This window comes from Dermochelys coriacea, chromosome 8 (genome assembly GCF_009764565.3).
Source record: "Dermochelys coriacea isolate rDerCor1 chromosome 8, rDerCor1.pri.v4, whole genome shotgun sequence".
Lineage (NCBI taxonomy): Eukaryota > Metazoa > Chordata > Testudines > Dermochelyidae > Dermochelys > Dermochelys coriacea.
This window is the reverse complement of record NC_050075.1, coordinates 54,285,882-54,299,499: the sequence shown is the minus strand read 5'-3', so window position 1 is coordinate 54,299,499 and position 13,618 is coordinate 54,285,882. Positions and strand designations below refer to the sequence as shown.

At 49.3% G+C, this 13,618-nt stretch overlaps 1 protein-coding gene across 5 annotated transcripts in view; it reads left to right on the top strand.

Annotated features, from left to right (window-relative positions):
* Positions 1 to 13,618, top strand: part of LOC119859748 (2-5A-dependent ribonuclease) — a 37,673-nt gene that overhangs the window by 12,598 nt on the left and 11,457 nt on the right. Inside the window, exons 1-6 of one of the 5 annotated variants that reach the window (XM_043520226.1) lie at positions 3,075 to 3,319; positions 5,483 to 7,162; positions 7,569 to 7,660; positions 10,535 to 10,746; positions 10,909 to 11,041; positions 11,354 to 11,766. In XM_043520226.1, the coding sequence (XP_043376161.1) occupies positions 5,680 to 7,162; positions 7,569 to 7,660; positions 10,535 to 10,746; positions 10,909 to 11,041; positions 11,354 to 11,383 (1,950 nt within the window). In that variant the 5' untranslated portion in view covers positions 3,075 to 3,319; positions 5,483 to 5,679 and the 3' untranslated portion in view covers positions 11,384 to 11,766. Of the gene's footprint in view, positions 1 to 3,072; positions 3,320 to 5,482; positions 7,163 to 7,568; positions 7,661 to 10,534; positions 10,747 to 10,908; positions 11,042 to 11,353; positions 11,767 to 13,618 lie in introns of those variants that run through there. The other 4 variants (XM_038412274.2, XM_038412270.2, XM_043520225.1 and 1 more) reach the window with 4 other exon arrangements.

Here is a 13,618-nt window from a genome sequence, read left to right as displayed (position 1 = left end):
GTATCTACAGATGTAGCTCCTGTACCTGGTAAGTACATCAGTTTGTTACCATGACACTCTTGTGGTTGGGTCTTGTTCCTGTGATCAGAAATTCCCCTTAAACACTCTACTTTCAGCTCCCAATACTTGGGGTTTCCATTGGGCCATTTATCTATGCAAAGTTCATCTTTTCAAAACTCATAGGCCGAAAGCCTTATGCTAACTTGCTGAAGCTAATGTCTTGCAGGATACAGGCCTGTACATTTCTTCCATTAGTGCTGAATATAATGCAAACCAGTGAATATAATAAAGGCAATTTAGCTCACTGGGCTACAGGGTAGGATACTTGAAGCTAGGATTTGGGTTGCTAAGTGTAGGGTACTTGGAGCTAGGATTTGGGTTGCTAAGGGTAGGGTTCCCATCCCTAGGGTGAGGGCTCCTGTGGGTAAGGTAAATGGAGCTAGGGTTAGGGTTGCTATGGGTAGGGCTCCTCGCCCTAGGGTTTGGGTGGCCATGGGTAGGGTACTTGGAACTAGGGTTACGTGGCTATGGGTAGGGTACTTGGAGCTAGGGTTACATGGCTAAGGTTAGGTTACTTGGAATTAGGGTTAGGGTTCCTGTGGGTATGGTTCCCTACCATAAACTTAAGTGTTTCTATGAGTAAGGTTAAGGGAGCTAGAGTTAGAGTTGCTATGGATAAGGCTGATAGCCACTGATGGACCTGTCCTCCATGAATTTATCTAGTTCTTTTTTAACCCTGTTATAGTCTTGGCCTTCACAACATCCTCTGGCAAGGAGTTCCACAGGTTGACTGTACATTCGGTAGGGCTCCCCACCCCCTTCCCACCCTGGGTTAGGGTTCCTGTGGGTAGGGCCCCCTGCCCTAGGGTTAGGATTCCTATGGGTAGGGCTCCTATGGGTGGGGTTCTTGGAGCTAGGTTCTGGTCCTATAGTAGGCATCCCTGGGCTAGGGTTCTAGTGGATAGGGCTCCCTGGGCTAGGGGTAGGTTGCAAATGGTATGATTTCTCAAGGTAGGGTTAGGGTTCCAGTGGTTAGGGCTCCCCTGGGTAGGGTTATGATTTCAAATGGTAGGACGTGTCAGAATAGAATACGTTTCAAGAGGTTAGGGGTCTGTGCACAAAGGTATTGTTCCAGAGAATAGTGCGCCCCAAACTAGGGTTCCAAATGTAGGACTTGTTGGGATAGGGATTGGGTTCCCGAGGTGGTGCTCTCGGGGCTAGGGTTAGCAGTGGCGCAAGTAGAATCAATTTCTTCCTGGTATGGGAGGGGGGCACCAGCTAAGGGGGGGGCACATGACCTCTCCGTGTGACCCTCTATGCGACTCCTCCCTGCCTCGCCCCCCGCCTGGGCCCCCACATTCTCCCCGTCCCTTTCCCACGATCCATCCCACGTTACCTGGGGCGGCGGGGCTCTGTCCTCCTCCTGCTGCACCAGAGACTTCGGCACCGCAGCGGGGAAAGGAGCAGAACCCCTGCCCCCGCCCCCTGTCCCTTCACGGAGCTGCGTCTTCACAGCGGCAGCCAGGCCAGAGGACCTCGACTCCTGCTGTGTCTTTCTAGGTCTCCGTGCCGGCCATAATAACTTGCTGGTAGCGTGTCCCGCACCATGCTGTCCTACTTGCGCTGCTGAGGGTTAGGGTTCATAAGCGTGGGGCTTCCCGGGCTAGGGTATTCGTGGCAGAGGTGAGGCATTCAGGACTAGAGTTGGGGGTTCTGCATGGTCTGATTGCTGGGGATAGGGTGTCAAAGGGTCTGGCTCTGATTGCTCGGGTGAGGATTCCATATGATAGGACTTCTCGTGCCGGGGAGGGCTCCCCGCGGGGGCTAGGGTGAGGGGTCGCAAGGGGAGAGGTTCTCTGGATAGGGTTACGGTTCCAAAGGGGAGGGCTCCCTGGGCAGAGGTCACAGGGGCGGCCAGGTTTGTATAATTTTTGGTGGTGCCCAGAACAGGTCCAAGTCCTGCCCCCCCCCGCCCTGTAAGCTGATATATATTTTTTAAAATAATGTAAAAATATGAGGGCTCTGGGCTGGGGATGAGGGGTTTGTGGTGTGGGAAGGGCTCAGGCAGAGGGTTGGGGTATGGGGTGGGTCTGGGGATGAGGGGTTCATGGTGTGGGGGGGCTCAGGGCTGGGGCAGAGGGGAGGGCTCTGGCTGGGGGTGTGGGCTCTGGGGTGGGGTGGGGCTGGGGATGAGGAGTTTGGGGTGGAGGCAGGCTGCCCCTGGTTGGGGCCAGAGAAGAGGACTTCTCGCAGCCCTCCCCCTACTGGGAGCAGCGAGCTCCGGGGGAGGGGCCCTGCCCCCCACCCGGCAGCACACTCACCTTGCACCACTGTCACTGCACTTACTCCTAGGGCCCCTCTCAGGCCCAGGAAGCCCCCTTGCCTCCCTTTTGGTGGGGTGGAACTGCCATCATGTGTGCACCTTCTTCCCGGCTGCTGCCCCTCATTGTAGCCTTGCTGGGGATGGGGCTGCCCCTTGCCCAGCCTGAGGCAGGAGCGGTGACTGCTGGTGGAGGGTCCCGCTGGAAAAGGGAAGGGTCCGTCTGTCCGAGGCGGAAGGGCAGGGTCAGGGTCAGGTTGGGGCAGCCTGCCCTGGCACTAGTGTTTGGGGGGCGCTAGGACCCTGCGGCGGCAGTTGATGCTGGGGGAGCCGGCAGGGCAGAGCGCAGTGGGGAGCTGCAGGGGGGCAGCCGTCTTCTTCCCAGGGCACAAGGAGACGCTGGCGGGGAGGGCGGGGCCGGGGGACAGACCCGGCCCTGAACATCGGTGGAGCTGGGTCCCCGTGCTCTGAATATTGCTGGAGCACGGGCACCATGGGCCCCTATAACTCCCTGCCCCGGATAGGTCAGGGTCCCAGATTTTAGGGCTTCTCAGGCTAGGGTCAGGGTTCCTGAGGGGCGGGCTCCCCAGGCGCGTGCTAGGGTTCCAAAGGGTAGGGTTGCAGAGGTAGGGCTCCTCGGGCAAAGGTTTCAAAGGGGGGGGGGGCTCCCCATGCCCTACGCTGCAGTGAAAAGCCATTGCGGTTCAGCGTACTCCTACGTCTGCAACGCCCCGGAGTGAGCGGAGCCAAATCCACCCTCCTTCCGCTCTGCCGGGGAGCCAGGGACAAGGGGGCGCCCAGAAGCTCAGCGGCTGCTGGGGCATGGCAGGGAGAGGACGTGGCTTCTAGGGAGCCTTTGCAAGATCCCAGCCCAGCCCCTGAGCGGACCAATGCCTTGCAGTTAGGGGAAGCAGACAAGGACCCCAAGGAGCTGCCAGTGGGCAAGTACCCCGAGGAGACGAGGAGGTTTGGACCACGGCGCCCTACACCCACACTGTGGTAGGAAGTAGCCCAGGGGGACCAGACTCTAATCCGGAGAGTGAGTCAGCGTGTTGCGGGTGGAGCCCCGCTGACCCTAGTGACACACCCATCCGCCCCTGTTAGCGCCCTGGGCGGGGACCCGGTGGACCCCTCTGCTGCCAACGCCACCCCTAGGCCTGTGTGTCGCTTGTGGTGTGTCCCAGACCGGAAATTGCGGGCCCCAGACTCTTTGCTTGTGGGCTGCCTTAGCCAGGAGGCCTAGGCAGAAGCCTGCTTACTGCTCTGCGCCGCCCTGCCCAGAGCCCTTAGAGCAGGAGTAGTCAATTATTTTTCGTCAAGGTCCAAATTTTTTGGTCAAGGAATAGGCAGGGTCCAGATCCTTGCTCCAGCCCCGGAGCACCCACAGAGTCGGCAGGGATGGCTCAGGGGTGTGAGATCAGGGTGGGTGGACAGGCTCCAGGAACTGCTCCTGGGTGGGGGGCACGAGACTGGGGTGGGATGGGTCGAGGCCGGGGACCACTCGGAACACAAGCATGGATTCGCATGGCTCTAGCCCCAGCTCAGCTTCAGCCTGCATGCAGAGGCAGCATGTAGCTGTGGCTAGTGGGGTGGGGGAGGGCACAGATGAAAGGTTCTGGAGGGTCATGTACCCCCCATCCCCACTGCTGTGTGACTATATTTCCAAAGGGAAAAAGAGGGCACTGCGCATGGGGCTGGTCCATGCCCTGTTCCACCCCCTCTCCAGCTGAGGAGTTGCCCCGCGCCTTGTCCCTGCTCCAATCTCTGCACCTGAGAGGTGGTGCCCCCTCCCTCCTCCCACACACGCTGGTCTGGATGGTCTGCGAAGTAGACAGCCGTGCTGGGACTCCAGCTGCAGGGAAGAGGAAGCAGCCCCATGTTGGGGGGGGAGGGAGAGAGAGGAGGAGCTCAGCCAGCCACCCTGCTCCCTCCCCAGGCTGCACTGACACACTGAGAGCACAGCTGCCAGAGGTGTCTGGAGAAATGTGAGGGAGGAGGACATATGACCCTGTTTGTCCTGCCCACAAGTCACCTCTGCCCCTGGTGTCCACTGAAAAGCATCTGGCTGTCCAGATTTGGACTGTGGTCCGCCTACTGACTACCCCCGCCTGAGAGACTGTGTTTGCTGGCTGCCTTAGCCAAGAGGGTTAGGCACAAGCATGCTCCCTGCTTTGCCCCACCTGGCAGTGTTCCCTCTAATTTTTTTCCATACTAGTGTGGAATGAATTTTCTTATGTGCACCAATATGGAGGTGATGCGTCAGACATCACCTCCATATTGATGCACATAACAAAATTCATGTGGTGGGGGTGGGGCCGAGGGGTTCGGAGTGTGGGAGGGGGCTCAGGGCTGGGACAGAGGGTTGGGGTGCAGGGGTGTGAGGGCTCTGGCTGGGGATGTGAGCTCAGGGCTGGGATAGGGGATTGGGGTGTGTGGCGGGTCCGGGGCTGAGTTGTGGCCAGGGGAAGGGTCCTGGCCACTGCAGGTCCGGGCCAGGACCGAGTATCTGCACAGTACTAAATAGACTTCTGTGCGGCTGTGCAGTTTACAGAGAATTTAGCCACCCAGCTGCCCAGAGCTCCTCAATAGACTGTTAATTCCTGTCTGCCTGGGTCAGAAGGTGCTGGGCTACGGACTGTTTGTGGCTCGGCTCTGCCCCACCCAGAGGGCCAGAGCTCCTCCTCCCCCCCAGACTGTTCCTTGCTGTCAGCCCCAGCCAGGCACCTGCAGGCTAAAGACTGGCTGTGGCTCTGCCCTGCCCAGAGGTCCGAAGTTTTCCCTATAAACTTGTTGTCTTCCTGTAGTGAGTTGGAGTGGCCTCCCTCCTCACTCGAGAGCAAGGGACAACTCCACGCTCCCTCTGAATGTATTGATCTATCCATTTAGGGGGTTACATAATACAGCATTTTAGTGCACAGTAGGTTTTTCACCTCTTGGGATTTGGGCACTAATCCAGGATTAAGAAAATGAGTTTAATAGTATTCATCTTAGTCCCTTAGATTAGAAAACATGAGTTCCACTCCGTTCCCATGAATTCATTATAATTATAAGTCTTGAGTACAGGGGAGGGGAGTAGAGTGGGCATGGCTCTAAAGAACACTTATTGCAACTATAAACTCTGGGATTAAGTTAACAGGAGATGCTACTTTTTCTGTTAACCAGGTGAAATAGCTGAAAAAAACTCCTGAGGGAATCTTCAGGACTGCACAGTGAAGCGTTGTGTGCTGCTCTCATCAAAGGCAGATATAGATCTATGTCCTTCTTCCCAGTTCGATTGTATGGGAAATAAATTTTGTTCTAAAAACTGCTCATGAAAGGGACAAAGAGGAGCAAAGGGCACAGCCACTGATTTATCCTTCATGGAGGCCACAGGCAACAGCCAGCCGGTGGCACCAAACGGCTGCGGAAATGGAACAGCAGCAGCCACAGCGTCTCAGTTAGATGAGGCTATCAAAAACGGTTCAGTAAAGAGAGTCCGGCAGCTGTTGGAGGAAGGTGCAGATGTCAATTCCAAGATAGAAGGTGGTTGGACACCTCTGCACAGTGCTGTACAGGCTAATCAGGAGGAGATCGTTAGCCTTCTGCTGGAGCAGGGTGCTGATCCACATGCCAGAAAGGACAACGGTGCCACTCCCTTTATTATAGCAGGCATAGTGGGGAATGTGAACCTTTTGGAGCTCTTTCTTTCTAAGGGGTCAGAAATCAATGAGAAGGATAACAACGGCTTCACGGCCTTTATGGAGGCTGCTTGGTATGGAAGGGAGAAGGCCTTGAAATTCTTGTATGAGAATTTCTCAGATGAGAAAGAGAGGGATGTGAATTTGGGCCGGATGGTCAGTACACAACAAAGACAAGTGTACAAAGGCGGGGAGACAGCCCTAATGGATGCTGCCAGGAATGGCCACCTCTCAGCTGTGAAAACCCTCGTGAAAGAGATGAGAGCCAGCGTCCATGCCTGTGATAACTTTGGCAGGAACGCTTTGATCCATGCTTTACGGCTGCCTCGGAAGAGGAACACCATACTTAGAGAAAACAAGAATATAGAACCGATCGTCTCCTTTCTGCTGGACTGTGGCGCTGATGTTACTGGAAGAGATGAAAATGGGAAGACTTCGCTCATCCTGGCAGCAGAGAGGCAAAGTCAGGATTTGGTGGGATTGTTACTGAAGACATGCAAAGTTGATGTTAACGCCATGGGCAATGGTGGCAAAACAGCGCTGAAGGTAGCTGTGGAAAACAACCATGAGGAAATAGCCAAGCTGTTATGTGAGAACGGAGCCAGGGCAGATGGTTGTGACGTTTTTGCGGCCAAAGAAAACTACAACAATGAAATGGTGATGTTGCTGCTCAAATACGGTGCCACGGCTACTAAAAGTCAGCCTCCTAAAGAGTGGGCACCCACCAGCAAACGCTGGGGAGAGCAACTACGGCGTCTTCACAGTATAAATTCCCCTCAGATCGGAAAACTCAACATCATATTTGATGAGTATTACCGCATTGAGAGCACCTCTGAAGGAGGCATCTACCTGGGATTCCATGCGGGGAAAGAGGTGGCTGTGAAGAGATTCCTTCTTGGCAGTGATAAGGCTAAACAAGAATCCATGTGCCTCAGTCACTGCCATAGAAACAGGCATATGGTAAAACTTCATGAGATTGAGACTCATGGCAACTGCCAGCTCTTCTGCCTCTCCCTCTGTGAGAGCAACCTTGAGGATCATCTGAGCAAATCTGCACAGGGAGTGAATAATCATGACATCCTCAAGACGCTCTTGGAAGCAGTGAGAGATCTGCACTCTTTGGAATTAGGCCATGGGGACCTGCACCCACGTAACATTTTGATAGGTTTGTGTTTTACATTCGGTTCCATTTAATCCTGCAGCCTGGCTGGGAGAGAAATTCTAGAAAGCAGGGTATTAGAGAAGATTCAAACCCATGACTTGCACCGTGTGTGTGTGTGTGTGTTCACAAGGGTGTTATACATACTACAACATCCTTGTACACATGCATATGTGTGAAAGACAAGGATATCGTGTGTATCCGAGACAGACAGAAGGGGGAAGGAAACCTGATCGCATTAGCAACAAAGCCTGCAGTTCAGCAGCTTTACCATTATTTGGAGGGATCAGGGCATCCCTCTGAGTAACCCTGCTCTGGGCAACAAAGGGTTAATTCAGCCACACATTAGAAAGGTGGAACACCACACAGGAGCTGTTCATTTGCTATTAACAAATTATGTCGCTTTTGCTAGATGCGGATGATAAAGTTCTTCTTGCAGATTTTGATGAGAGTAGCAGTTTTGCTGAAGGTCAAAGGGAACTTATAATCAAAGAAGACTTGGAGGTACTTTTCCTTAATACTAATATTGTGTTTACAGTTTTTCAACTTTCTGCCCTTTCTTTTCTGTTTTTTTTTCCTAGTCTCTTTTTCTTTTTTTAAATTTCCTGTGGGGAGAGATCTTAGCCTGCTCTGCTCATACAAGAATAGCATGTGGTTATGCCTTTTGAGCCAAGCGATTAGCTAACATTTGGGGTCTTGTGAGTCGATTCTGTTAGGAAAAGAAATAAATTATGGAGCCAGGTATTTCTTTGATGCACTCCTGCTTATTTACAAAGAATGCACATAAAGTCCAGTTTTCCTGAACACAAAAGAAATCAAACAGCAGGCGACAGTTTCTTTGCTCACAGTCCCAAGCCTTTTGCCCAGCCAGCATTCAACCCAAAAGTTATGTCTCTTAGCTTTTGTCAGCGTCAGGATTTAAGCGCATCTTTGGCTGTGCCTTGGCTGCTTCTATGTCTGCTTCTGTGGGTTTCTGCCCCCGCCACAAGTCCTACTCCAACAAACTATACACCTCAAAACCTCTCTTCCCATGTAGCTCAGTTTCTGACCTGATCTGCATGGCTGGTATTTTGAGTGGTGGTCTCTATTGTTTCAGCTATCTATTCCATAAAGGAGCTTGATTATTTCTTACATTTATACTGAAGAAATGGCAGTGGTTAATGCAACCCCCAACCTAACAATATAGTTATTGGTCTCTGCAGAATCATACATAGAAATAGACAATGCAGAAGGTCAGAGTACTGTTGATAGGAAATCAATTTGGCATCAGCCAATCAGATGGCTTGATTTCTTGGACATTCCAATGCTTCTAAAAAAAAATACAAATTGCAGGTGCATGTGATAGAAATAATGGATTGTTCCGTCACTTCTGATAAGGGACCTTCTTGATCCTTTAATTTCAACATGCTAATATAATGATGTGTCAGAAACAGCCAAGAAATCAAAGGGTTGCAGCCATGTTGTGGCACTGCAATCTATTCTTTAGACAGAGCCAGCTCTCCCTGGCTAGATCTATGTCTTGTGATTGATTTTTTTTCATTCTTTTATATCTATATTGTTTTTATTGCTATACCAGTCCATTGGAGCCATGCAGGCAAGGAGCTTTGGAGGACGGGGGCTACCAAGTGTCAGATCTATTGTTAGGAAGTTGCTTTTCCGTGTGGGGTAGGAGATGAAACGTAACTCCATCAGTGGAACAATGTATGTGAAAATCTTACAACCCAAAGTTCCATCCCTTTGCTTTTCACACAGATGGAGACAATCTGGCCCATAGTCTTTTCTATGTATCTTGTTTTCAGTTTATTTTAAACTTGATATAAAAATACAATGGCCGTAACACCTATAGCACACTGCAGCATATGGGCAATTTGACCAGGAGCTCGTCAGCTTCTTGCCGTAGATCACAAGAAGTAGACAAAGCTCCTAAGAAAATGGAATTTTTAATAGAAAAGGATATTTTTCCCCACCAGAAGCAAGGCCTTTGGGCATTACAAGAGGTGAACATTGAAGACTTTTTCCTCTGAACTATTGCAAGTTGCTGTTTACAATGTGCACTAATCTGACAAGAGGATCTCTGCTATTCTGGTTGAAATGGCCAGCATGTTCTTAGCTGCAACTGGGCTGACTGCTGTAATGTATTTATTAGTTTCAGAGTAGCAGCCATGTTAGTCTGTATGTTCACTTCAAATGAAACAGACAAAAATTGGCTGCAAAGCTATAGCTAAGTTAATTTTTAGTTTCTTTAATTGTAGATCAGTGTTTCTCCACCTTTTCAGGTTGGCAACTTCCTATTGAAAGTTAAAAAAATGTTGCAACCTTGTTACTTTTATAGTAAACGTAAGGATAAAAAAGTATCGATGATAATGCTAAGCTTATATAATTTATTTGTGTGTGTGTGTGTTTTGGGAGGTTGACAGAGAATACTTGATTTTGAAGGGAAAGGTGAATTGGGAGTGGGGGAGTGAGATTTTCTTGCTTTAGATTCTAATTAAAAATTTCAATGCCTCATGACACCCCTGGTTATCTTTCAGGACTCCCTGGGGTTGCAACCTACTCATTGAGAAAAGATGAATAAAACTGTTGAAGGACAAGTCATTTCCTTATATTACATGCACAATAAAGGGAGGGTAACAGATGCATAAAATAGGCCTTAGGCCACAATCCAATTGACTTCAGTGGCATCACTCACGGTTTGTGAAGTTACACACACGTGTTAACCTTTTCAGGATTTAGGCCTATGGGAATACACCACAGGCAAAGCAGTTCATCCACTGGTTCAATTGTTCATCCAACTCCCAAACAGAAAAAAATAGTGAAGGTTGCTAAGTATCATTTAAAAAAAACAGTGAAAGTTGCTAAGTATCAACAATTTATTTAACTACTACATCATTTACAAAACACAAACCTTTAACAGCAAGGAAGTGAATAGTTAAAACATCATAACATCTTACACCTATGTAATAAACGTAAGCACGTTATTCTTTCGTAGTCTAAAGACATATATATTTCATTACAACACAACAACCTTAACTTTGATCCACGGATTCCATTATTTTACATGCAGCATTTTTTTTAAAAAGCCCAACAATCTTGATTTCAGTATCAAAACAGCTTCTTTTAAGGGATACTGTAAGTGGGAGATATTATCAATTCATATATCTATTTTTGGTAAAGACCCTGTACCTGCTGTTTCTTGAGAATAGCAGAACAAAGAGGATTTGGCCCATAGAATGAACATATAACTGAATCTATGCGGATTATGGGCTCAGTATTGCTTCTTCTGAACTCAAGCAGAGCAGGATCTAATCCTGTATGCTCTCTCTGCTGGAGGTTTTGGCTCTGGAAGTGAAATATTCTGATGCTTGTTCTCCTGCTCAGGCACTCGGAAGGTTGGTCCTATATGTTGTAACAAGGGGTAAGGTCCCTTTTGATGGACCTGATGGAGAGGATGTGGCTGCAAGATGTCCAACGGATTTGCAGGGTCACATGGAGATTGAAGATCTCATAAGAAGTTTGGTCTCTCCCCATGGGGGAAATTCAGTTCAGTTAGGAGACTTGATTCACCATCCATTTTTCTGGACCCATGAGAGGCAAGTGTCATTAACAATAGTTCTAGGATCTCAAACAATAGATACAATAGCTGCAATGCTCCTGCCATAACCTCCCAGCTTTGGGATAATAAATGTGCCATGACGACCCTGACTCACCTTAGCAGGTACACATTCTTGAAGGACTCTCTTTCAATTCCACAGCAGGTTTGAGTTTCTTGTGGATGTTGGGAATAATCCAGACATTGAAAAACGCAATTTTGAGAGCCAGATTGTGAAAGCGTTGAATTGTAATAAGGCAACAACTGAGAAGCACTTCTACCAGTGGACTAAGAAGGTAAGTTTTAATCAGCTAATTGTATATTAAGAATAATCCTCCAAATAGGCTTCCTGCTGTGTCCTGTATTCTCTGTATCTTTGTTGTATAGTGCAAATGTTCCAAGGCTAAGACTGTTGTCAGTTAGTGTTTTATACAGCACCCAGCACACTGCTGGCATTTAAATCATAAATTAAATAACAATAGGCAGCTTGTACTAGGAAAGGTGTCCATGAAGACTTCTAGGCCCAAAGGTTTTCTGTATGTGGGCCACAGATGCCTCAGCCCAGATTCCTGACTGTGGATCAAGACTAATTTCCTTCTCTCTCTTTTTGGTACATCATCATAGTCCTTTCTGCTTGATGGTTGGTTGGACTACTGCCTGTATTCAATCTTTTCTCAGTCTGCTCATGTTCTGTGTCCACCGTGTCTTCAAAGACAAGAATACCTGTTGCTGGTGGCAAGGCTGAAGGAATCCATAAATGCTTTTTATTACTCAGCCTGTCCATTGCAAAGTGAAATGGAGGACCTCTTGCCAAAGCCTACTTGATTTAGTGATCAAAAGCAGCTAATGGCCAACCAAGGGATTTGGCAGAATGAAATTGACACATAATCAAGGCATCATCCAATATACATATTCTTCCAGTGCACTGATGCTAAATAACTTCATTATCAATGGATTTCTGTACCAAATGGAATCTGAATTGGTTTGCCAAATTGCTATTTAAAATATACTTTAGATATTTTCTTCTTAGGAAAATGCATTGTGTTTTTCTTATATTGCCATTTCATATTTTAAATATCTGAAAACTTCATCAGTTTTGTACCTCTTCAAATATATTTTTTTTGCCATTTTTTCATTCCAAATCCCTTCCCCCACATACTGTCATGCAGGTTGCACACTTAAGCACTCAGATATTAGGAAATGACAAAATTAAGGTTACACATGTAATGCTAATTATTATTTATTTTTGTATTAAAGTTTTCCTAGCAGCCTGTACCCAGATCAAGACCCCATCATGTTAGGTGCTGCATGAACATCTAGTGAGAGATAATCTCTGCCCTCAGGAATTCACAATCTAAATAGACAAGAGAGAGAAGGTGGGAGAAAGAAAGTATAATTTTCATTTTACAAATGGAGAATGGAGGCACAGAGAGAGTCAGAGGGAGTCTGTCACACAGGGAGTCTGCTGGAAACTTGAATCCAGAGCCAGATCTCCTGAGTCCCAGTCCAGTGCTTTAACCATAAAATCATCATTCCTCTAACTCTGCCCCCTTGTATATGCCTGAAGATATGTAGTGAATGGGCTCCACAGGGCCCGATCCAATGCCAGTTGATGTCAATGGGAGCCTTTCCATAGGTGTCAGGTATCAAGCCCTCACTGCACACCTTACAAGATGCACCTTTCAAGGTTCTAGGGGGGAAAAAAACTGTGTTGTGTTGTATTGAGAAATAGTATGTAACGTAATTAGAGTCTCTGAGCCAAATTCTGAAATCTGTTACATGAATTTGGTCCTGAATACTATGCATTATGTATAAGGCAGGGGTTGGCAACCTCTGGCACGCGTGCCAAAGACGGCACACAAGCCGATTTTTAATGTCATGCTGCTGCCTGCGGGTCCTAGCCGCCGGCCCCGCTCAGCCAGCTGCTGAACCCCGGCCGGCAACGGGCTGAGCAGGGCCGGTGGCTGGGACCCCGGCAGGCAGCAGCGTGCCATTAAAAATCCTGCCCGCCCCAGCCCGCTCTTCTCCATCCCCCCCGGGGGGGGGGGCAGGATGAAGAAGCTTGGTCCTGCTGGCTGCTGCTGCAGGGCAGGCAAGGTCCTCCCTACTCCCGCCTCTTCCCCCAGCATGCTGGGTTCCTGCCCCTCCTCGTCTCCCTCCCTGCCGCCAATCAGCTGATGGCCCTTGCGAAGGTGGGGGAGAAGTGGAGCTGCAGCGCGCGTGCTGCTCCAGGGAGCAAGCGGAGAAGAGGTGGGGACGGGGCCTTGAGGAAGTGGGGGTGGAATTGGGGCATATCCCCTCCAGCCCCCTGGTGTGAGCCACTCTGGGCAGGGAGTTGAGAGCACCCTCACAACCCTAGCCCATACTCCCAGCCCTCGGCCCTGATCCCTGCACCCCCCCATGACCCCAGCCCTGATTCCAGTACCCCCCCACACCCCATGCCCTGACTCGCACCCCCCACACTTCCACCCCCTCCCTGAACACCAAACGGGAGCTCCTGCAACCCCCACACATTCCCACCTAATATATAGACTTATAGCGAGAGACCTTCTAAAAAACGTTAAAATGTATTACTGGCACGCGAAACCTTAAATTAAAGTGAATAAATGAAGACTCGGCACACCACTTCTGAAAGGTTGCCAACCTCTGGCATAAGGGTAGTTAAGGTTGCATATACAGTCTTCACTGTGGCACTTCCTGACTTTTAATGGTATTTCTATGGCTTCAAAGGAAAAAAAATTCCATAACTTAGAACGGTTTGGACCCACCAGAATTCTCTATATCAGGTGTGCAGTGACTGTGCACCTTAGTCAGTAATGCAAAAGGTTCTGTGGAGCCCTGCCTGTTGGAACGAACACTTTTGGTGTGCAGTA